At 36.8% G+C, this 25,391-nt stretch overlaps 1 protein-coding gene across 4 annotated transcripts; it reads right to left on the bottom strand.

Annotated features, from left to right (window-relative positions):
* Positions 1-1,137: 1,137 nt before the first annotated feature.
* Positions 1,138-24,846, bottom strand: TUBE1 (tubulin epsilon 1). 4 transcript variants are annotated; one of them, XM_075202936.1, is made up of 12 exons: positions 24,661-24,845; positions 21,749-21,822; positions 16,683-16,735; positions 14,472-14,529; positions 13,083-13,198; positions 12,596-12,717; positions 12,079-12,266; positions 8,159-8,328; positions 7,047-7,187; positions 5,744-5,884; positions 1,956-2,130; positions 1,138-1,848 (listed from the first exon to the last, which is right to left on the bottom strand). In XM_075202936.1, exons 1-12 carry the CDS (start codon positions 24,683-24,685, stop codon positions 1,690-1,692), a joined length of 1,422 nt encoding a protein of 473 aa, XP_075059037.1. In that variant the 5' UTR covers positions 24,686-24,845; the 3' UTR covers positions 1,138-1,689. The 4 variants fall into 4 exon arrangements, with proteins under 4 accessions (XP_075059037.1, XP_075059040.1, XP_075059039.1 ...); XM_075202939.1 differs by lacking the exon at positions 16,683-16,735; XM_075202938.1 differs by lacking the exons at positions 14,472-14,529; positions 16,683-16,735 and having other exon boundaries at positions 24,661-24,846.
* Between the last annotated feature and the right edge of the window lie 545 nt (positions 24,847-25,391).

Here is a 25,391-nt window from a genome sequence, read left to right on the forward strand (position 1 = left end):
GCAACTTGGATAGGGAAGAGTGGAATGCACCACAGATGCAATGGGTATTGTTCAAACAGTTTATGTACAGGTGTGGAATAAATATGGGATAATGAATTCTGTGAATTATTAAGATATTAGAGGCTCACAAGAAGCTCTGTGACCAAATAAAGACAGGAGGTTGCATGCTCAGTGCATTTATACAAGAGAAGAGGTGATTTCTATAATGTTAATAATTTACAGGAGAATGTGATTTATTATAATACAATAATGTTTCTTAACAAACACTGTAATAATGACATCAGGGGTTAAACGCAGTAAGCAGCGCTTTTTGCAAATAGCCAATATTTGGCAACTTTGCAGGACAAATTTAAAACGCCAATGTCTTGAAAGGCAACTTTTGCAATACTAGCAATTTGCAAAAGGCCCTGCTTAATGCATTTACTTCCAGAATTCATCCTTTATAAAAGTATTATTTACATTTGATAGATTCACTTAATTATTACAAATATATTAGTCTCTCATAGTGCTGTGGCATTAGATGGATGATACTGCAGGAGTGACTTTTACAGCCTTATAGTCCAAATTGTACAGGATACTGCTCTAGTCCAAATTGTATGGTGAAAGAAAAAAAACTTAAGAAACCCTATTGGTTATGGAAAAATATATTTTAAAAAAGTGTCTAAAATATAAGAAATGACATCAGGTACAGAAAGAGGAAATGTGGAAAGTGTAATATATAAACGTACCATTTTAAAGGGTCTTTTCAAAAGCAAGATACAGCTTTTTTGTTTCCCCAATTCTGACCCTTTTGTAGGTAATAATAACGCCTTGGCAACTTTATATGGGGAGATAGTGAATAGGTTAATATATATAAGGATTTACCTTTAAGGTCTTAGTAAGAATTGCTCACTCTGCAGTCTAGATGATTTGTAATATCCTCTTCTAATATACATGTCCTACAGTTGAGGCAGATTATGCCATATGTAATAGTTCCTTCTTGCCCTAGTTTCATGAACAAGTCTTGATTTATTCAGAAAAGTTTAAAAAAAACAACAAAAAAACCCAAAAAAACTGACAAAATAACACTATATAAAAAAAGTATGCAATATAGTCTAATTTATTACAAATAAAATGTTTAGGTTTTATTTTCTTTACATTGCATTAAAAAGACAACAGGCTAATATATTGTTGTGTTCTTATATACAAAATATCTACATTGCTATTTACCGGTTTTGCTTTTTTTAAAAAAATAAATAAATCTGAATGGAAGCAGACAAGTGAAATTATATCAAATCACTTCTAATAATATGTTCTAAAATGCAATATGCATTAATTAGGGGCTAAGTCTATTTTGGATTGTAAAAAATCCATGTCCTCAACATCTGTCTCTCTCCACTGGAGGCTGAGAATGATCTCTGCAGAGTCAAGCTTCGGTCTTTGAAAGTCTGGATCCTGATCATTTTATTTGGTTCTTGTCATTTATTTTATTCATGATTAATAATATTTTGGAGACCTGGCTACTCTTTGAATGTCACTTATATATTCCTTTTTCCATTGTCTGTCATCCGCTCAATATATTTCAATATATGCATGACCATTTTTTCATAGACAATTATATAATTAGTTATGCACATAAAATATGCGTTCACAAGATTTTTACATTTTTCATTAAAAAAATACAAAAAACAAGCAAATAAAAATGGATATTTATACTGCTATGTTCAGTCTAGGAGTATCAGGCACACATATGCCTTTGAATGCATCAAGTTGGTTGTACTCCTCGATCAATGATGATAAAGATGAGATAGCTTCTGTAAAACAGCTTTGCTCCATGCCATCCACTTGTAAGTAATGGTGAAGGTGAGCCTACAGTGGTGAAATAGGTTTTCTGATATGAAACTAAGGTACACTGCAATAAACCACTAATGAAAGCACATCTCAGCTAGAATTATTGCTATTATTTAGATACATACCTTTTTTCTGTACAGCCTATTAAATCTCTCTCTGAGATCTATAAATGTTGGTTTCACACATGTGTTGTTTGCTAGCGCAAGTAGTGAGTGGGAATGGCCAACAGGTGGGACAGAACACAAACCGGTCTTCCATCCTTCCTGATTCCAGGAAACAAACTGCAAAGAGGGTTTCAGCCTGAAGAACAAACATTATGTGAATTAATATTACATAAGTGTATGTGTATTTTATCAATTACATCCACATTAGAGTGTATGTTATGACTTTGAATACATAAGAGTTAGTAATGAATACTTAAGTCATGTCACTAACTACCAATAATAACGGATGACATTGTTAATCAAAATGTAAGCAATATTATTTATCCATAGTGCTTTTTTAAATTAAAAGGATAAGCGCTATATAAATAAATGGTGATGATGAGAGAAGACACCAATGCAAGCCTTTATTGAAGGCAAAGAATTCTGGGTGAATTATATCCCTTTAAAAAAAAAAAAAAAAACACACACACACAGACAAATACAGCCATCTGAAAAACAAATTAACGCTTGTCTAATCCTCAAGACTGAAAAATTTATAAATGTAATTTTAAGTGACAAATGACCCATATTCCATTTTACCAGGTTTATTTTTTGTTGACAATATAATGACAAACATGAAGAAGCTATGTGTGACAAGTAAATAGACCTCATAATGGCAATGTGCCTAAGTGGTTAGCACTTCTGCCTTACAACACTGGGGTCATGAGTTCAATTCCCAACCATGGCCTTAACTGTGAGGAGTTTGTATGTTCTCCCCGTGTTAATCTTTTTCTGTACAAGTGTATCAGTTTTACACTGTATTTGAAGATTTTAGCCCACTCCTCCTGACATCACTGCTTCAGTTAATTTATGTTTGAGGGCCTTCGATACTTGGACATTCTAAATCATGGAATCTTTTTTTTTTTTTCTGTCATTCAGTTGTAGATTTGCTGTCCTTTTGTATGATCCAATTTCAACCAAGCTTCAGTTCTCAGTCAGATGGCCTCATATGTCTCCTCTAAAATACTCTGGAATAAAGACTTATTCATGGTGGACAGTGTGTTTTAAAATGTCCTGGTCCTGTGGCTGCAAGACAACCTCAAATCATCACCCTTCCACCACAATGCACAATGGTTTGTATGAGGTTCTTGTGGTAATATGTTAAGTTTGGTTTTCACAAAACATGTTGTTGTGCATTTAAGCCAAGTAACTCCACTTTGGCCTGATCTATCAAGACATTGTTCCAGAATTCTCGCGTTTTATTCAGGTGCAAACCCAAGCTGTGCTGCAATCTTTTTCTGGTGGTAAAGTCATGAACTTTAACATTTACCATGTTGACCATGTTACTGTAGCATTGAGGTCACTGGATGTAGCTTTTGTGTTGTTTGAAATTTATCTGAGCATCATATAACTTGATATTTTGGTGAGTTTGCTAAAATGCCAACTCCTGGGAATATTGGCAACTGTTTTCAATGTTCTCCATTTGTAAATAATCTTTCTACTGTAGAATATATATTTTTTATTTAGAAATTGCCTTTTGTTTTAACCCTCTCCATATTGATGAGCAGCAACAATTGCTTCTGTGAGATCATTGCAGATGTATTTTCTCCTTGGCATGGTGTGAACATAAACCTGTATGCTCCAGGTGAAACTGCCAATGGCTCTGCTTTTACATAAATGTTGTAGCACCTCCTGGTGATCAAATAATGAAGTGCACTTGATTAACAGTATCAAGCTCAAATTATTTTACTGATATGAATGTAATAAGGGTGTACTTTATTTTTCAGACAGGACATCTTCATGTTGTCTTATTTTTTTGTTGAATAAGTAATGATAAAGTAAAATCTGTTACGGGTTATTTTTCATGTGAGATTAGATTAATGAAATTTTAGGACATGGTTAAGGATAGATCAGCGGTGGCCAACCTGTGGCTCTAGAGCCACATGTGGTTCTTTGAGCTTTGAAATGTGGCTCTTGGCCGAGAGCATCAACAAAGTATAGATGTCCAGACATCGGTAGGGGCAGATTGGAAAGCATTCTGCTGCTCGACTGACCGAGAGCAGTCGTGTCTTGTGACTTCCTCTAAACAATGCAGGGAGGTCACAGTGTCTCAGACAATCCAATCAGAGAAGGAGGAGTAGAGTGTAGTGGAATGGGCATAGGTCTGGAGGTTTATCTGACGACATGTGTGGTGGTTGATGGGCGTGTCAGGGGTATGTGTGGAGGTCTAATGGCATGTTAGTGGAATGTGGGTAGGTCTGATTGCATGTGGGGAGTCTGATAGGCATGTAAAGGACATGTGGGGGTGTCTGATGGCATGCGAGGAGGCTGAAGGGCATGTGGGAAGGTCTGGTGCCATGTAAGGGGCATGTGGTGAAATCTGGTGGCAGATGGGGAGGTCTCATGGCATGTATGAGGAATTTGGGTTTATCTGACAGCATGTGTGGTGGTTGATGGGCATGTCAGGGGTATGTGTGGAGGTCTGATGGCATGTAAGTGGAATGTGGGTAGATCTGATGGCATGTGTCAAAGTCTGATGGCATGTAAGGGGCATGTGTTGAAATCTGGTGGCAGGTGAGGAGGTCTGATTTGCATGTGAAGAAGTATAATGGCATATGGGGAGGTCTGATGGGCATGTGGACATATCACGGGCATTTCTGGGGCATGTGGGTAGATTTAATGGCATGTGGAAAGGTCTGATGACATGTGGGGAGGCTGATGTGTATGTAAGGGGCAAGTGGGGAGATCTGATCACATGTGGGTAAATCCAATGGGTATGTAAAGAGGTCTGAAGGATTGTGGATACAGAACCAGCGTGAGCTGCTGTGAAGAGAATATAAGTAGCCGTTTGAGCCCTCCTCCACTGGACACAGCAGCAAGGTAAGAGCTGTGCAGTGCAGAGCTGTGCTGATTTTATGATTGTTCTGAACATTTTAGCAATGTTGGTTACTTTCTTCTTTGATTAGCAAGATATTGGAAATTGTTATATTTTCAATGTATGTGTGTAAGGTATGTATGCGTGTGTTTATACTGGGTATATGTATATGCACACACATAAAAGGTAAAGTTGACTCTTTGCGGGACCTCTCGATATTTTTTGGCTCTTGGTCTCTGACTGGTTGGCCACCCTTGGGATAGATGCTCATTAATTATATCCTTATATGTAACACCTCAAATTTGAAAGACACACTTTCTTTTACATTACTGAATACAGTATATTTTAATGTCACTTGTGCATTTTAAATGGGCTACTAGAACCCTACTGTAAAATATAAATATATTATAAGTTATCGAGGAGTTCTATAACCATATAAAAGCACAAGGACACAGGTTGACTGCTTTTATAGAGATCACAGGACACTGAGGTGGCCTCTTTTCCTTATATTTCACTGTAGATTGTGATTATGGATACTAATTTTTTGGTTTAATTATATTTTCTTTTTTTAAATGAGAGAACGGAAAACTGCTAGTGTGTTACACAGTAGTCTCATGTTGGTGCATGCAGATAGTATGTGGAGGGGTCAGGTGCAGGAATGGTAACGGGTGTACTTAATGCAGTGTAATGATTAGCTAAATTTGCAGGGAAAAGACAGTAATTAAACTACAGAAGCTGTAAGTATTGTTTAAAGATAGTGTATGAATGAATATGAAGTATATCATTTTTATAATTTTTTATCTTTCACACTAAATAATACACCTGTTCGACTGAGAGGTGTATTATATAACACTAAACAATTATAATCTTAGATATGTATTTATTTGATACAAACCTTTCAATATTTCTGCGAAGGTCTGAAATATGGACATTTCCTCGCACCATTAAAGCACATGCAAGGTAAAGGTTGTGTTTAGGGTCAGCTCGAATTAACTGATGGTCTTTATTAAAAGCATCTGAAAACATTTGATCCAACCTGTATATTAAACACACAAGATGTAAAGCAAGACAACTTGTTATTGGACTGTAAAATAAAATAATATACATTACATAAATGAAGTCTTTATAAATAAGTATTTGGTATAGAAGATACATGTTTTATTTGGCGTAGAGGCTAGGCTTCCTTATCTTGCATTACTTGGAAATGGACAGAAAGAGAGAGGTAGTGGTAAGATTTCTGGTAATGGAACAATGATAATTGATATAAAAATACTGTAATGCAATGTGTTTTTGGTGCTTGGTTAATTGTGAATAACCATATATGAATGGGGCATTAAACACATGAAATTCACCAATGTCAAAAAGCAATGAAATATACATGGAGGGAAGGATCATCTTCCTCATCATTAGCAATTTAAATTGCATTTGAATAGCTGTTACCCTGACCTCTAAAAGTAGGATTGTATTGGTTAATTTCTCACATCTGTCTGTCATTTCAAGCTCTCAAAACTGCACCTTCAAAAATGACTGCAAAATCTGGCTTCACTGCAACCAACAGGAATGAGGTGCCACTGCAGCTAACCGCATTGTCTTTCATAGCTCCCAAGTGCTGGAGTACAAGTTCATAAAGCTATTATTCTCATAGTTCAGAAGTATCACTACTATACTACGGTTTCTGAATGTTTTGTGTGGTTTGGTGTGCTTTCTGTGCACATGTAGCACCTTTGTCTGAACTGCTTGGTGAAGACAACTTAATCAGCACAGTGAACCTTCACCAGACATGGATACAGCATGTACCATTGTCTCTTGTCCAGCATTCATTCTGAATCCTTATTTATACTGTTAACACTTTATTTATTCAGTTGAATGTTCTCTATTGGTTGTCGGCTATGCCCCATTCACCTTGCTGTGAATACATCTCAGACCGAACCACGGAAGCAGGGATGTATATGAGCCCTTTAATAGAATTACATATTTTCAAAGCGTGGAGCACTAATATATACAAACTTTTTGTTACACTGTAACTGTCACTACTAATAAACAATTACAGGTTCAATAGCATCAAAACCTAGCACTATATCACACTAGCTATTTGTTTCAGTAACTTAGATACAGAAAATTGTATTAATAATGGTCAGCTGGGGAGATACTGTACTTTAGAAAAGGACGGTCCAGTTGGATGTGGCCATAGATCTCACCTTCGTGTAGGCACATTCACATCAGCAAGTGTATAGAGAGGAGTCAGGCTTGAGGTCAGGTAATGTAGATGAGGAAATGGGACCAAGTTCATGCTGATTTCATTCAGATCCATATTAAGAGCCCCTTCAAACCTTGCTGAGCTGAATAACGAAAAGAAAATTGGTTTGGAACATTTTTAAAAGGTATTATAGTACACTACTAGATATTAGCTGAATATTTTTAATGGTGGCGTTGTGTCTCTGCCTTTGCCAAAACATGGTTTAAACATAATACATCCCATTTGCATGTGTTTTCCCTTTCTTTTGTATATTTAACATTAAATAAACATTACTTTTATTTACTGAAGCACTCAGAAGCAGAGGCATTGTACCAAGGTTTAGTAGATTTTTACTATTTTTATAAAAATCATATATTGAAATTGGATTGGTTTGGAGCATCCATTGAATACAACAAAGTAAAGATAATTTGTTATATTATACTTGGCAGATTAATTGCAGACGTCAATCTAATTTTTAGGAGGAACATATAGATTTATACAGAATACGGTAGGATAAATTATTATTAATATAAGTTTGCAGAGAGGTCCTCATTTATAGCCATGTTGTGGTTTAGCCACCTATGTGCACTCTATGATGACATTAACTGTAATCCTTTGATGTTCAATTAGTTCTGGAGTAAGGAGATGATGGTTAGTTGGCAAATTTTTTCATTTACAATTTCTACATTATTTTTGTTTATTGTTTTTCTTTTCTAATGGATGGATCTTGTCTATTGTGAGCACTTGTAGATCATAATTAACCTTGGTTTATTTGTACTAGGCTTGGGGGGCTTCCAGTCCAAAGAAACCAAAGAGAGCTACACAGTCTCCCTTAAGCTAGGCAACTGCTACAAAGTGTTGAGTACCCACATTTCAACTTTTTAGTTCCTCTGTGATTCCTAGAACCAGAGGATGACAATGGGGGCAAGTGCCAGGGATAAAGATGCACGATAGAGCGCATGGCCAATATATATATATATTGGCTTTATTAGTCAAGGAGTTTTAACAAAACATAATGCATATAGACTGTCTAGGAATACATTCAAATAGATTCAGCTACTAGAAGGGCATTACCTGGTCAAATTTAGGAGCAAGTTAGCCACAATGTTGTTCATGGCATCAAATGGTTTCTCACTTTCTTTCACACCCCCCTTATGAGAAGTAACAAGACTGTTTGGTTTCACGCTTCCAAGCTTTCCGGAATTTGTCATCTGATGGATTTTGTTGACAATCTCATCTAATGACTTGGTAAGAAAAAAAAACATGGTACTATTAAATAAATGTCTCTGCTATCGTGTATGTAAGGTTAAGAGACACAAGAAAATGAAGAGGCAGTAGTGTATGATGCAATTAGGAATTGTGGACTCATATAATGAGACATATCAGTAGTAAAACGTATCAGCATATAAACCTGTTATTCACGGGTAATTAGGTCTGGAAAAAGGATGGTGTTCATGCCCCTAAAAATGAACATCAACTTTATTGGACACTTGCCTTTTTTCATATGGCATCAAGCAGCCACTACAAGACTATATATCACATTGGCTTGTAACTCCTCAGTTCACCATTCCAGTTTGGTTCCTAATCTAGACCATTGACATCACAACTTCTCTACTGATGTCATGGACACAGAGCCCAATCGATAATGTATATACACCAGTATATATCTCTATCAATGGAAAATGGCATTTCTGGATATGATGAATTACAAGCATTTTCATCCATGATTGGAAACCCCTTTTGTACATACGGTATTTAAATTTCCATAGGTGGACAACTTATTTAATAATTGGTCCTCAAACTTTACAATGTCGGCAGCGTGATCTGTGTAGAATAAATGAAATATAAATTTGCTACTTTGTTCTTAGGAAATACGTGTTCCCTTATCTATCCTTTGCTTAGACTTAATACTTTGTGTTTATTATGACTTATGTACCGATATGTATGACTGATCATGTTTCTCCTTTGATAATAGGTTTTTCTATTATAGTGCATTCTATACAGGTGTCATTTATTGTTTTTTAAACTGTTTACTATTTTGCATTTTGTTTACTCTTTTTTTTGCATATATTAAACATAAGTTGCAGTATGTTAGTCCTTAACTAGTTAAAAGTTTAATCAAAATTTCACTGGCTCTCAGAACTGTGAGGTTATAAAACGCCCTTAATTTGCTTCACCATCTAGCCCAGAAGAAGCACACTGGGGTGAGTGAAACACGTATTTTCTTGTTTCTCTTACACCCCATGGGCTCCCAGTATGCTTGCCCTTTTGGAAATACTCAAGTATTGTGCACAGACTGTGTACTGAACAATGAGTCATCATCCATAGATACATTAGACTCTCTGGGCCTAATTCAGAGTGGAAAGCAAGTGTAAGCCCAATTTATGATTGAAAAAGCCGCACACAAGTGTTTGTGCATGTACACCATTTTCAGTGTTGAAGATGCGTTCAGGTCTGAATGAGTAACGGATGCGTCTACTGGACAACAGACACTTAAGTCCAACTTTTTTTTTACCTTTGCTTCAACATGCTTGCAAATCCTATCTATGGCCATGTGCTTACATACACTCAATAAGCGTCAGTGAATAATTTGATAGTCTCGAATTACAAGCGTTTCACTATTTTGGGTGTTCATTATCATCATCCAATACTTGTCTCCACCTGCCTCATACCACCTGAAAGTAAAACCGCGTCTGAATTGCTATACAATTGCCCTTTCCTCCCCTGTCACTCTTCTTCAGACATAAAGAGTCGTAGTTGTGTACGTTCACTTTCTGAGCATGGACTAAGCAAACGGGTGTACGTCTCACTCTGAATTAGGCCCTCTATGTTTGCCATATATGGGGGCCCAAGTAGGGCCATAACTAGGGCTGTGCGACAGGGGTGACCGACCAGGGCGCAACGCTGAAGGGGGGCGCAATTTAGGAATATTTTAGGTTCATTTGGTTAAAATTGAGGGCCATGGGGGCGGCATTTGTCTTTCTCGCCCTGGCGCTAGAATTTTAAGTTACGGCTCTAGGCCCAAGCAAATTACAGGATGCTTGCACTGCTCCTGCTGCCTCTGGACAGCAGAAGCAGCTAATTTCACTGGAGTGCTTTGCACATATTGCACCTTGCACTTTTTGATTAGATTTGTTAAGACTCTTTGAAGTCTTATGACTTGTGAAGTCTTCTATTGGAAACAGGAGCTAATTATCAGATAGTTACATTGCTTTTATTGCCTTTTAGCTGTGTAGGAGTCTAGTACCGCTGGATAACTTGCACTTATTGCACCTTTATAACTCTATATGGAAGATATTTCTCTGACCCTCATAATTTGGTGAACTAGTGATACAAGAATTCAATCTGAACTCAATACTGTTCTTTTTTTTTATCATTATGCAATTATCATAAAATATTTTAGTAAGTAATTGGTACTATTTTATGGGATTACTACTTCATTTTCTAAGACACAATCATTTTGTATCAACATAGTTTCATCAGAACATTTTATCATGTTTATCTAACCAACTAGTCTTATAGCTGAGCCTGCTTATTTAATGTATTTCAAGCCCCTGTATGATTATTCATGTACTAAAATGTAATCATGTTGAGACTTTTTCTGCTGGGCAAATAATCTAAAATTATTCACAATGATCTTATTGATTAATTTAATGAATATTAGTAGGATCTTAAAAAAAATGGGCCGGATTCATTAAGGAAATTAAGGCAAAAAAATGAGTACATTTTCTCCTGGACAAAACCATGTTACAATGCTATGGTACCAAATTAGTTTAATGTTTATTATTTTGCACATAAGTTAAATACGGTCTGTTTTTTCATGTGGCACACAAATACTTCATAACTTATTTGTACACTGAAATTTAAAGTTGATCTAAGACGTGTCCTTCCTCAACTATAAATCTGCCATCACATTCTAAATATACATCCCCCTCCCATGCAACATGGTTTTGCCAAGGTGAAAAGTTACTAAATTTTTTTTGCTTTCCTTACCTTGATGAATCAGGCCCAATATGTTTTTTACGATCTATTCATATTAGTTTTATCCATTAAGGGTGTCCATTTACCCACAACTGGTGTGAGCACCTTTTGGTAGCGATTTGCTTTTCTTATTAGAAAAAATCTTAATTCTATTTTGCATTGAACACAATGTTTGCACAGCATGCTTCCGAAGGCCCTGCAGGACATGACATGAGGACATAATGCTTCCCAGATCTATGCAATTGCAACGCAACGCACTACACCTACACCATAAGAGCCCAGCAGGAATCAACAGAAAAGGACATCTGCAGAAGGTAGGTAAAACATTATTAAACTCCCCTCATCCACACACTACACTACAAGAATAATACAATTAGATTATCATTAGGTTGTAAAGCACCACATGCAGTGCAGAACAATGGGGAAAACAGGGAATATGTAAAACAGGAACATACAAGATAAACAGATAAATGCAGTGATATACATTTTAATCAGTCCCTCTATTAGAACTCACAGGTTCTTCACAGCTGCTGGTGCTGTCACGTCGACTATCTGTGTATCTGTGGAGGTATTTTTTATATAATCTATCCAGCACCAGCAACATATTAATTATTTTGTTACTTTAGATAAATGCAGACATGAAAACCAAGGGTAGGAAGGGCATTGCTCATGAAAGGGAGATACTTTTAACACTTAGGGGTATAGTTAATTGTTGGCGGTTTCCGCCTCGGAAAAAGTATTACCGTTATTACGGTTATACTAAGCCGGATTTCAGCTCGCAGCTCCGAGCCGCGAGCGGAAATCCAGCGAGAAAAGTACAGTAATAAATGTATTTACGTGCACTATTACCGTAATGACAGTAATAGTGCGCACGCCGCGTTACTTTAGGCAGTAACGCCAACAATTGAATATGTCCCTTAGTGCAACAGGATGTGAATTGGCAAAAGTAAGTATTTTATTGGTTTTCAATCGTAGGACAGATGTTACATATTTCCTATAAAATTTCTACTTACTTGATTTTCTATGGGCAGCACACAGTCGGCATGTTCAGTGAGTTCTCTCATGGCCAAGACACTGTTGTATGGAGATGTGATAACATCATCCTCGGCTGATGGATATACGGAGGTAACAAACCTGTACACCTCAGGGAATTCATCCTCAAGTATATTCAGTACGAATGTGCCTAACCCTGATCCTGTCCCTGGCGGCGACAAATATTTTCAACAGAGAATGAATAGAAAATGATGCCAATTATCTCTTATATTAGGACACTTACGCAAATCACTAATACCAAAAATTGTATTACTTCTGTAGTGGACATTATATGGTTCAAATCAGTAAAGGTTATCGTAAAATCATTTGTTCGATTGCTGTAGCAATTATTTTGCAGCTTCTGAAATTACAAATCCAATAGTTTCCAAAAATAAGGCTACACTGCTGCTTGGTGATGAAACTGCATCATAATCGACTAAATATTTGAAGCTGCTTGAGGCAATATTCGCTTCAACAACAATTACACATTTTTCTTACCTCCTCCCATGGAATGAATCACAAAGAAACACTGCAGACAATCACACTGCTCTGCTGTCCTCCTCAAATTCTCCACAATTTGCTCACGGTACTGACAACCATATAGCTTGTGGCCAACTGCCCTGCATAGGTACATACAATTATTTATAAATATATATAGTGTAACTATAATATTCTAGGATGTATCGTCATGAACTAGCAAAAGGCAGCAAATGGGTTTCAATATGCAAGAGCTAGTAACCCTTCAATATAGTTCATTCATGCTTTTTCCTAGTGAGTGCATGCATTATTACTTTTTTATATTGTTTTAAATATTCAGTTCTATCATTCGACTATGCTATAGATTGGCTGGGGTAAATAAATGAAGTCAGAATTTATTGAATTCGACATTTTTGCAAGCATGTCTGGCCAATATAAGTTTACTAAGATAATGATGCAGATATCTAAATTGAGCCATAGTTCATTCCATTAAGAGCTTAGCTCTTACCAATTATTTCCTGAGCCTGAGACATCAGTAATGAGCTGCTTGCTATCAAACAAGTCTCGAAGTGGTCCTTGTAATATTTCATTAACTACACCTTCTTCCATATCTATCAAGACGGCCTGGGAAGGAAAAAAATCTTGTTTAGTACTTCATTTAAAGGCAACTGAGAACATGAAAACATAAAAAGATATGTATTTGTCCTGTGGGGTGTGGTCGATTTGTAAAAAATAATATATAAGTGCTTTCTCATCTTTAATAGATGTACTTCTTTAAATGGGCTGAAATGTGCCATTTTTTTCCAGAAAATGTCAGAAATGTAATACCAATTTATATATTCCCCTATGGATAGTAAAGTAGAATCAGGGCCAGAATTACATAACTGAAGCTTGTAGACAAACAACTCTTGTTGCCCCAAGCCAAGCCCCATCTACTAGTCAAATAGGATATTCTCTAGCCCTGTCACAGAGCAGAATATAATGACACTTTCCACTCAGATAAAAATGAGTAGATATTTCTTATTTCCTCTGTTTATTTTTCTTTGCCAATCAAATAAAATTGATAAAGCCATAACCTTTCTATGCCTCTAATCTGTTTGAATCAGGCAGCAATGTTGTCGATGCCCCTCCTCTACGATCTTGCCTTTGATGTGAAAAGGGAGTTCCCTAAGGAGGGGCATCAACAACACACTTACCTTAGTAGAACCAAGAGACAATTGCTGGACTGTACCAGTAATTGGGGACATGCTGGATCCCAACTAAGTAGTATTAACTATAACTTGTGAAACACTACTCAAAACTGAATTTTGAGTTTGAGTGAATCAAGTTAAGTGTTTATCTCTAGTTTATTCAAAAATATTTAAAATGTAACTGTTTTGGGACTATATTTACTAAACTGCAGGTTTGAAAAAGTGGAGATGTTGCCTATAGCAACCAATCAGATTCTAGTTATCATTTAGTACATTCTACAAAATGATAGCTAGAATCTGATTGGTCTTTAAAGCAAATAACTAATTAAGCAAGCAAGCATATAATGAACAAGTTTAACATATGCATCATAAATAGGAGCCGTTTTCATATAGTACCGAGTTAATTCTCAGTCTGCTCATGTACATTATAGTCAAACAATACAATCTGTATAATACAAAATGAATTAATACATGCAAATATTGATATTTATAAACTGCATTTTAAAATACCATAAATATTTAACATAGAACACTCAAAATACTTTCAGGAGAGTAAATTGGCTTGTAACAGAATCGAAAGCAAAAATGTATGAATGTATGTACTCTGTTAAAGTAGTGGCATAGAAACTGCATTATAATGCAAGTATAATGGTACTGGTACTTATAGATATTTCACTTCAGGATGTAATCAGTATAGTTTGTCTTACACGTGCTTTAAGTGAGCAAATCTTCCCTCTCTGAACATCAGCTCCACCTGTTTCTGCTCTAAAAAAACAAAACCAGCACATTAAAACTTATTAATAGCTTCACAATTTAGAACACCTGTTTTATGCTATTACTAGAATGACAGCACTAGGCATTGTAAAGATTCAAGTACATGTTGTATAGCAACATACCTAGGATTTAAACATATTTGACATATACTTTAACTGTATGTCCACTTAACACCCTTTGTTTTTGCTTTTATTTCAATGTATCCTCCCTTTCCTGCAACGCTGGCTCTCAGTATACATTGAGTTGCACAAAAACAAAACAAAACAAAAAGAAAAACATCAAAGATTAAATTACATTGACCAAATGCTTTAGGTAATATAGGAAAGATATTAAGTGGTCCTGTCTTGAGAAACCATCACTATGCTTTCAGACTTAAGCTAGGTACACACTACACGGTTTTCGTCCAATAATCGGCTCAATCAGCCGACATACGACCGCTCGTTCAAAAGTCGGGTCAGTGTGTGTAGTGACACGATGGTCGAAAGTCCGGCCAAATGGACGATTGTCGTCTCATTTGGTTGGTCGTACCATTAAATATTTTCGTTCCAATCTCGTTTCCGTTGTGTAGTGTGTATAAACTTCAAACCGATCCAATACAGTGAGTACGAAATTACAGTCATTGCTCACGACAACATGGCTGTAAAAAGTCGCTAACGGGACAGTTGCTCTTCCCTTTATCGTCTAAAACGAGGCTAGTGTGTATGCAGTCCATGAACCGAGCGATTGGACCATCGATTGTATGTAAAATCGATCGGCATAAAAAGTTGGTGGAAATGTCTGTAGTGTGTACCCAGCTTTACACTAAGCACAAATATATCATTGAAGTTCTAACCACGAATAAACAGTCCCCCAACATATAACTCCTCCTAATATACCCCCCAACAGGAATGAGATTGAAAGGTTTATAGACACTACTGTGTTTGTAACCTTGAACCGCGTCTACAAAGGAGCTTACTATTTACAAGAGATTGTAAATTGTGCAGTTGAATCTCTGTAGTTAAGGTATAAATTTCCTTTAATATTCCATAAAATAGATTTATATTTCAAATGTTATGCACATCTCAGAATTTATAACATGTTTGCCATGTAATAGAGCAGTCTTATTTTTTATTTACACAAATATAATGTATGACTGTCTTTCCAAATAAATAGTTGCTTACCTGTGCCTAGTACAGAGGAATGTATAGGCTCGGCATAGCTTCATGCCTGCATACAGAGGAGACGTATTCATAGGTATGCAGCTAATAAATTCTCTAGGAATCATGAACTGCTCAGTGATGTCACTGGCTCCTAGTGAAAGGATAGACTACATTCATATAAACAGTGGTCCAAAGAATGGCCAATTTCTCTGTCTGTATTCAATTGAAGTACTTTAAATCTGTTGTGTATTTCTCTCCTTGCCTGTTTTCTGTTAGTTTTGATAGTTACCCACATCACAATGATGCAAGACTCACGAGGTGCTGTTAGCACTATTAACAGGAGGTTTTGGGATAAAGGATTCAAGAAGATTTAGTAACACATTTCTAGAAGCCTCTTTAAAAAACATATTGGGTGTTATTTAGAGTTAATAGCATAGGGAAAAAAAGAGGTGCAGATTTACTCCAGGAAAAACCATGCTGCAATGCACATAATCCCTGGATAGGTTTATCCATTTTAAAATTCCTCTGCCCTGTAGTACAACATGGTTTTGGCAAGGTGCAAATTTGCTTCTTTTTCTGCTTTGCTGTTAACAATAAATGAGGCCCGTTATATGTAATTTAATATTTCTATTACAAATAGAAAAGGAAGATACAAAACTGGGCTAGTGTACATTCTGTCTCCTGCTGTACATACTAGTCCATATGAGGGGAGTTTCATAGCTGCAATTTGCTAAATACACAGATGGCATGCTGGTTTGTGAGAGAACAACTCAACAAATTGTATAAAATCACAGTAGTGTACACATCCAACCAAATCGCAGATAAGAAGTTAGTGATTTTGTAAAAGTATATAGAGATACAAAATTGCTGCCAGACTCCAGAGTTGTAATGGGCAGCCATTTACCCGTCAGTGGGTAAATATTAGTGTTTTCAAAAACAAACAGTACCATTGCAGTTTGTCATACATAGATTTGCATGATAATAAATCCAGTCCTTAGAATTTACCTTGTGTCAATATTTCTAAAAAAGCTGCAGAGTGCTTCATCATAAATCCCTTTCTGGAGGAGAAGAAGGAATTGTTGTGCATTAGTTTACATTTATAAAGCTGTAGAAACAGCAAACTCATACATTTTTGTTGAGTAAGTATAAACAATGACGCTGATCAATAGAAAGAGCATGTATGATGCAAATTGAAACAGAGAGCAGTATGTTAGATATATAAAAAAAAATACAAAATTGTGAAAATTAGTGGGAAGATAAATGTTTCCATAACCCAGAGCAACAAATTCGATGTTCACTTTCCCTTTTTAAACTGACACCAGGAATAAAAAAAACAGAATCTGGTTGCCATAGGTTACAACACTTTTTTCCGTGTGCACCAGTTTTCATAAACATCACCAATTATGCCAAATGAAAAACTGATAAATAACTGGCAATTTACCCATAAATTCAGTCCCACAGGGCATCTTCTTATGTCTAATGACCCATCTATATGTGCTAGTCTATATTTAGAGGACATTTAAAACCCCACTAGCTGTCAGGGGGAGTTGTATTTTCAATCAAATGGATTTGTGTATCATACATTTAAGAAGCAAGTCCCGCTCCTCCTCCAAAAACCCAACTAAAGGAAAAATATGCTACAAAATTTGCTCTAACACAGAAGTGTAATTTTATATAAAATGTAAGTGTCACGAACGCGCTCCCAGCTGCCGTGACGTTGGGGTGTTTGCTGTATGAGGTCACACACGATTTCAGCCCGCAGTCTCTCTCACCTATCACACAGGTTCTTAGACCTACGGAATCGCCCCCAAACACAGCGCTCTCACACCCCCCAGACACTTCAGGTACAGCCACCACCTATTGGTTATGGGCAATAGGACCCCAATATACTGTCCCACGCTGGCACACAGGCTCCTAGTTCCACAAACTAGCAAGACTCACACCAGCACCCACAGGGTTAACTCTTCACACCTCCAGACTGTTACACAAATGTACATACAAGCACACACAGCTTGTTAAACAAATGTATCAACCAGTCACACACTGGGTAACCTGGATAAGCAATCTCTCTTCTACACAGGCTATGGATTCTTTAGAGTATCAAGGACGCAACTTATTAAATTTTAGATTTAATATACAAAAGGTACAGGGCATACAGATATAAAGAAAAATAATGAATAAACAAATAATAAATTTGACATAACAAGCAAAACAGTTTAAAATAAAAGAGATAACGTACAGAGCATTACTTACATATAATAATCTGTATGCCTGGGGCAGGCAGAAATGATGGACAGTCCTTCAAATTAGATTGATCCCCAAAAGTCTGACAATTTGTTCCCTCAGAACACAGATTTTTAAGCAACCTCAAATGGGTGCGGCATTCACAGGGGCAGGGTTAATGCTAATCGGGGTTGTGTCCTGGGACACCTTTTCAAACCAAATTTACCTGTTGCCTGATTTATTAACCAATTCTACAATGTGATATATTTGTCCTGGACAGCGTTACATCGATCCAATCTTATCATTAACAAATCCCTTATGACTTGGTTCATCTTGTCATATCAAACATGCCTAAGTACAGGGCATTCGCAGAGCTTCCACTCCTTTTCTCCATTTCTCTGTGGGTCAGAATTCTTAATTTACCATATGAGCTGCCCTTCCTCATGCTATTGAGGAATAGGTGGTTGATCTCTGCTTTTATTGATTTTAAGTGGCATATTTTAAAACTGAATTCTTTCTGTCTATACAGTATTACATATAGGCTATGTTATCCCCTGGCCTCATTGAGCCAGGCTACATGCTGAGCGGTACCTACAAGTCTATTCAAGTGTCACAAGCAAACAGTGCTATGTCCTGGAAGCTGCTAAAAGTGGCAGGCTTATCTCCTCACACTGGGATGTAAAAACCTCCAAACACCATTACATCAGACTCTGCGTCTTTTACTGTTACACTAGCTTATCAATGGATTCATTTGATACAACCTATTTACCCTGCAGTTATGAATTATCCCTTGTAAATAACTGCAAGCTCTCTAATTTACACCTAGGGGTTAGTTTGTGTTTATACTACCTATTGAAGGGAAGTAAATTAGCTAGGGAAATACATGATCAAATACAATGGATGTCTGATCTGCATATCTAAAGCTGGTCTCTGCACAAAGGGTTTACCTAACTCAATTACCTGTTCCTGGGCTCATTTAGTCACACCTTTATCTGAATTGAACATCAGGTGAATTTAGGTATTCATGCAAACATTTATTTGGGTCCTGACATCCAATATTCTATTTCAGCATATCAGATTTATGCTTTATCCTGACAGTAAGGCTCTATTTGAAGCAGTAAATTTGATTATGTTAATAAAAAATACTATATTCATGTTACTGAAACAGTATGTGAAGAGGCATAGTAGCAGTGGCCGATTGGGCATAGGCCTTACTGGGAAGTTTCCCGGTAGGACGGTGGCTTAACAAGGCCACCCATAGGCCGCCTTATGCATCAAATTTTTTGTAGTTTTTTAAAAATTATTATGTTTCATTTTACTTTTTTCTGGTATACATTTTTTTTATTTCATACCCAGCACAAGATGAGCAGATGAGCGGGGGATATGACTGTGGCACTCGGGGCAATAAGCGCAGCATGGGGGAGGTGGTACTTGGAGCAGTGAACACAGCAGGGGGGGGGGGAATTTTTGGCGATGAACAAGGGGAAGGGGGGGAAAGGCGATCACATTCTAAGGCTGAGCGAGAAGATGTTCATTGTACTCTTTCCCTTCAAGAAGACGAAAAAGAGAGAGAGACAGGAGCGCTACTAGTCCATCTGTGATGACATCACAAATGTGTGCCTATGCAGTTCCAGTGTATCAGCGCAAGGGGGTGAGTTGGAGGAGTGATGTGCAGTGCATAGTACGGTATGTTAACTAGGTACACACATTTACATACCCACTAGAACCATATGTAGACTACAAAAGTAGATTATATACCTGCTGCCTCTAGCTCATCTCTGCATATATACTGTACCAGTGACAGCATAAGCAATCACCAGTGAAGACAAAAAAAACCAATATTGTGACTGCACAAACTGTTGCAGATTCAGATTTTTATGCTCTATACAGATGCAGATTTTTATGCTTTATGTCTTAATAGTGTTGAATGCTGTGTAGATAAAAATAATTGTTGGAACATAGATAATTGTATGGTGCTAGTCTGATTTGTATGTGATATTGCTATATTTGGAGTGGATTAGTCTAAAAAGAACTGGGCCCTGTTACTGTTGTTATGAAGGTTGCATTGGCAGTAAATTAGGCCTTTATAAGCACATGTGTTAACAAGCCTGGTATGAGGTCGGCCATTTTTAAGCATTGTGAGCTCTTGGCTTGCTAATGGAGACTGCAAATACTGTGTAATGGAAGTGTGTGGTTACAGGGTGAAGCCTGCTATGCTGTTTGGAGAAGAGTGTGGCCGAGATCAGGTCTTAGATACATAGAAAATGATTGGATTGTTCAGGAAGTGGTCAAATTGTTCAATATAAAGTTTAGTTAGACTGTTGGTTTAAAAAGATAGTTATTAACTCTGAAATAATACGATTTATTGCTGGAAGTGTTGATGTAGTTAATATGGCAGCATGGTGATTTACATTGTGTTCAGAGATGGCTGCCATCTAGTAGCTTCCATGTGAGTGGAATGTGGATAGTGAATAATGAATGTTGCACAGTATGATGAAATTTATACTACACATTTTGGACTTTGAGATAAGTGAAATGAAATAGTAGGAGAACAATATATATATATATATATATATATATATATATATAAATGGTCGAAGTTTGTATGTGAGATAAATGTGAGAATATCTTGAAGGTTGAAATATGTTTATATGTGAATAACTGGTAAGAGTTTATTTGGAAGCTTGAAATGTGTGCTTAAAATGGACCCTGTGTGTCCCCCCACACGCATGCTGTCTTACTTTGACAAAAACGTTCTGGCCTGTGTATCTCCTCCCTAAACAAGTCCCCCATCCCTTCCTCTCCCTACACACACACACACACACACACACACAATGAATTCACCCACCTGGGACAATAGGTAAAGTTTGACTCACAAATATGCACTTACACAGACATAATGACTTATATATTTAAAAAACAGGCAATTGACTGCAATGTATTGTATGAAATGAAATCTGTTGCGTTTGTATAAATACACTATTTACTGTTTTATAATATATGTATACATTTTATAATTAGAATGTTAATTAATAATACAACTCATTTTAAATGAAGCTATATCTTGTGCATAGTTTTTTATTGATGATATGAGCATAGGTTATTATATGAATATTGGTCCTGTGGATTTAAGGGGGAATAAGAACTATATTTCTTAAGCTGAATCAGAACTGCCTTTGCGAGGATTTGATTGATCGTAATAATCATAAATAAACATTATTAAATGGTCATCCATACATTTGCCAGACTATTAAGGAGATTAGAACCCCATACATCCTAGCTACCCTTTTGCTGAGACCCAACTACTAATAAATGAATGCTAACTCTGGGAACTTCCTGCTGCTGGATTAATCTGCTCCACTCACATAACCAATGTGTGTACTCCATCCACTGGTGTGCTGACTCTGCCTACTTGTGTTTGCTCCACCTACATGCGCAATGCTTTGCCTACTTGTTAGCTCCACCAACTGTGACAGGCGGACTTCGCCTACTATTGCATATTACATTTGCCTTGCGTAAAACAGATGTGGCTAGGACTAATGGTGTTCTAACGCTGCATAATATTGGCCCCGCCTACCATTTATTTAGTCCAGCCTACATGAGGCCACTTTCAGAAATTTTTTCCAGGGCCACTTTAAGTTCCCAATCCGCCCTTGCATAGTAGTAAGCCTCTTGTTTTTCCAGTCTTTTAGTTTTAGTTGTAACAAAACGGCATTGAAATGTATTACTTCCATTACATGTCACCATCTTTACAAGACCACCACTGATATAAAGCTGGCTTTGGCTTATGTTCCAAACTAGTGTTATAAAGAGGGAGAACTGTATCTATAAATGAATCTGCACTTTACCTTATTGACAGATGCATGTTCTCTCAAGGCTAGGTCCCAGAACCTGCAACCAATCTGATTTCCACACTGTCCCACTACAACATAATAATAATAATAATAATAATAATAATAATAATAATAATAGAAATAATAATAATAATGATAGCTTTAACATAAACTTTACTTTCACACAGTATAGGATTATATTAATACTGTAACTCTCAGTGTAAAAGTTTTATAAGCATAATGTATCAATGTAACTTTTCTATGCAGCATTGTTAAAAGTAGTTCTACGGAACATTGGTTGTTAGGCATATTGAACTTAAAGGTGCTGAAAACAGAACAGGGCACAACTCCTTAAGTTTGCTCATATATCGTACACAGAACAGACATAACATAAAACTATATCTGGCATATGCTTTCCCTTGTATTAGGCACAAAAAAAGTATAAAAACAATTGGAGGTTACAGTACATATGAAGATACATAAAGGACTGCCTTTAGTCTTTTTAAGCATATTTGAAGCAATTTGATGCTTTAGATATGCTCAAAAAACACCTTCTCATTGCCTTGAATAGGAATATAAAATTAAAACACTTATACGTGCTAGTAAACATTTTTTCTTAGATATAGATATGGAAGTGAGGCCTTCAGTCGGTAAGTGTGTCTATTCTGTCAAACACCTCTAACCACACTGAAATATCCTAGTAACACTAATAAGAAAAGGTGAGAGCGGTTTGACTGGGAGGCATAGAAAAGGAATAATAATTCCACCTCTGCTCCCAAGTACCCCACCAGAATAATGTGAGGGAGTAATCTGGGCAATGGGCTGTGGAGGATGGGATGGAGAGAAATGAAGCTATCAAATAGCTTCATATGCCTTGCATAGATTATATGAAAATATAAGGTATATTGCCTACATGGTGTCATTTAAGGCTTACTGGTTATATCATTGTATGCAAGCTATATGGACATACTAGTGGCATGTGAGGTTGTTATAGTCAATATGTATATTGGCTATATGGGGCTATGTAAGGCTATATGAGGGAACAGTTGATTCTCATGTACATGACATTTCTTTTGCCATACTGTGCTCATTAAATATCTCTGCACCTACTAGTGCGAGATCCTCAACAAGTGCTTTGTGGACTCAATGCTAATGGTGATTGAAGGGGTATGTTGAGTTTTTTTTCCACTAGTCTAAGGAGTAGTGGAAATAAGATAACAAAAAACATTTAGGGACCTTAAGAGGCAAATGTCTAAAACACACAATGACGTAGATTACTTCTGTATCATAAAGGCAAAATAAGCACTTGTTGGAAAGCAAACACTTGTATACGACCCCCCCACAATCTGAATGTCCATCATGGAAATCAGCTGGATGTAACGTTTCGGTTTGCTCAAGAACAGAAGGCATCAGAGGTGCAATAGGAGAAAGGGCAGCAGTTTTCTTGCCACAAACAAATCACCCAGCATGAGAGTTTTATTTTAACATACTTTTGTGCCCACTTAATCAATTTGAGAATTTTGGCATGTGATCTATCATTTTGTTCTATGCAAAATGTGATACATTTCTATTGTGTGGATTTATTTATTATTTCTGAGAAGGATGATTCCCATAATCTTCCTGCGCAAATGTATCTCTTTTACAGCTTAAGTTGTCAACTTGCATGCAGGGTTTCAACACTAATACGAACACCGTTATCGGAGCTATGTTTCATAATACTTCTATATCTGTTTGTACTATAGGGAACAGATGCAATAATAAGGCAAAATGGGGTATTAACAAACAGAAATAAGAGCCATGCTTGCAAATTTGCGATATATACCGCTCTTTTTATTAAGCAGGAAAATTGATGCTGTCACCAGAGATAGGGCTTCTACCTATTGATCACTTATCTCCGTCGAAAGCTTCCCTGCTATCGCCATCTCAGGATGGCGACAGCAGAAGATATTCAATGAAAAAGGTTTTATTCACTTATTTAAATAAAACATCTCTTTTTCACATGGAAATACGTGTGTGTGTGTGTATGTGTAATATATATATATATATATATATATATATATATATATATATATATATATATATATATATACACACACACACTTTTTAACTTCTTTCATCACTTATTTTATTTTTTTACAGTGAGACCAGTGAGAGCTTCCAGTTCCTCACCATGTGCATTATTCGGCATGCCAGGTCATGCATTCGCAGATACGCCAAGACTGGTCCAGCGAAACGGTTAAACTACTCTACTACAGACTGTCACTCAGTAGCCATGGGGTTATTTGCTTGGCAAATCATGGCAACAGGAGGTAGAGAATCAGCCCTATCACCAGGGGAGGGCTGGCAAATTTTAGTCCAGGGGGGAAGACTGGACAGCAGCCTATTTTAAAAGACGAAAAATTCACGGGGCCCAGTGACCCAGCCCAAGGTAGTCCACTATGGGACCAGCCCCTCTGGAAGACCCCAGAAGTATACCTCCTATCCTATCCCTATTTTTAATAACACACCTCATAGTCTTAAATACATATTTTTGCATATATGTTTATCATTTTTGCTTTAACAGCAGATTGATTTAACTGTTTGGCAGGAACTTAGTACATTAATTTAATGGCATGCTAAGTAAGTAAAGTAAAGTTTCGGCAGTATGCTTTGCACCGTCTAGTATGATGCCTTTCTTTATTTAGCAGGAGCTCCTGGTCACAATTTAACATTTTAGCAACACCCTTCTTGCACCACTGTGAATTAGTCACTTATGCTAAATTATTCTTGACAAAACTAAGTTAAAGATAAAAGGTAAATAACTTAAGATTCAACAGTCTAGTGTGCTTCATTCAGGATGCGTTAATACCAGAAATGTTCACATAAAATGTGTCCCCAAATAAATCACTTCGAGTGAAGACTCGGTCACTTCCTGGCTAAGCACTCACCTTGCACTACTATAGATTGGGTCATGTCACCTCCGTGCTAACTGCAAACGTTACCGGAGGACGGTCAAAACTGCAACAGGAACCTTTGTTTCTGCTCTCTGTACACGGGGAACCGTTTTAGCGGAAGCACCAATACACAAAAAGTGACTTGTTACATTCCCTGACGCATACAGCGTGCATAGCAACGGTGACACCCACGTCTACGTCATTACTAATGATCGGGGTGAACCAACTGTCACTTTCGAATCGCTTCCCAGTGTCCAAACAATATTTCTGTCTCTCTCAACCATTTTGGTGTAATCATTTGCTGCAAATACTGCACACATTTTGAACTACAAATAAATGGCTGCAGGCGAACAATTCTGTTTATATGTTATTATCTCTCAGCGGGCAATATTGTATTCAGGACTATAATTACAAAATTGATCTTTATGCTGGTGAATTGCACTGAAGACATATATGTGTAGAAGACGATTTATTCAGTACAAATGCATTATGAGATTTTTTTTTGCATTTTTGCAACATAATTTGAAATTAACTGGTAACAGAAGAGTGAGATTAACCTAATAAATACATTTCTCGACATAATGTCACATATTTGCCAACATTTGAAATAGTTTCCATGGACATGTTGCTGCTGAGCAGGTGTGTCTAAGCTTCTTGCAGTTGATGCTGTCTCAGTGGACATTGTTGCATACTTGCCTACTCTCCTGGAATGTCCAGGAGACTTT

The sequence above is a fragment of the Mixophyes fleayi genome, chromosome 3 (genome assembly GCF_038048845.1).
Source record: "Mixophyes fleayi isolate aMixFle1 chromosome 3, aMixFle1.hap1, whole genome shotgun sequence".
Lineage (NCBI taxonomy): Eukaryota > Metazoa > Chordata > Amphibia > Anura > Limnodynastidae > Mixophyes > Mixophyes fleayi.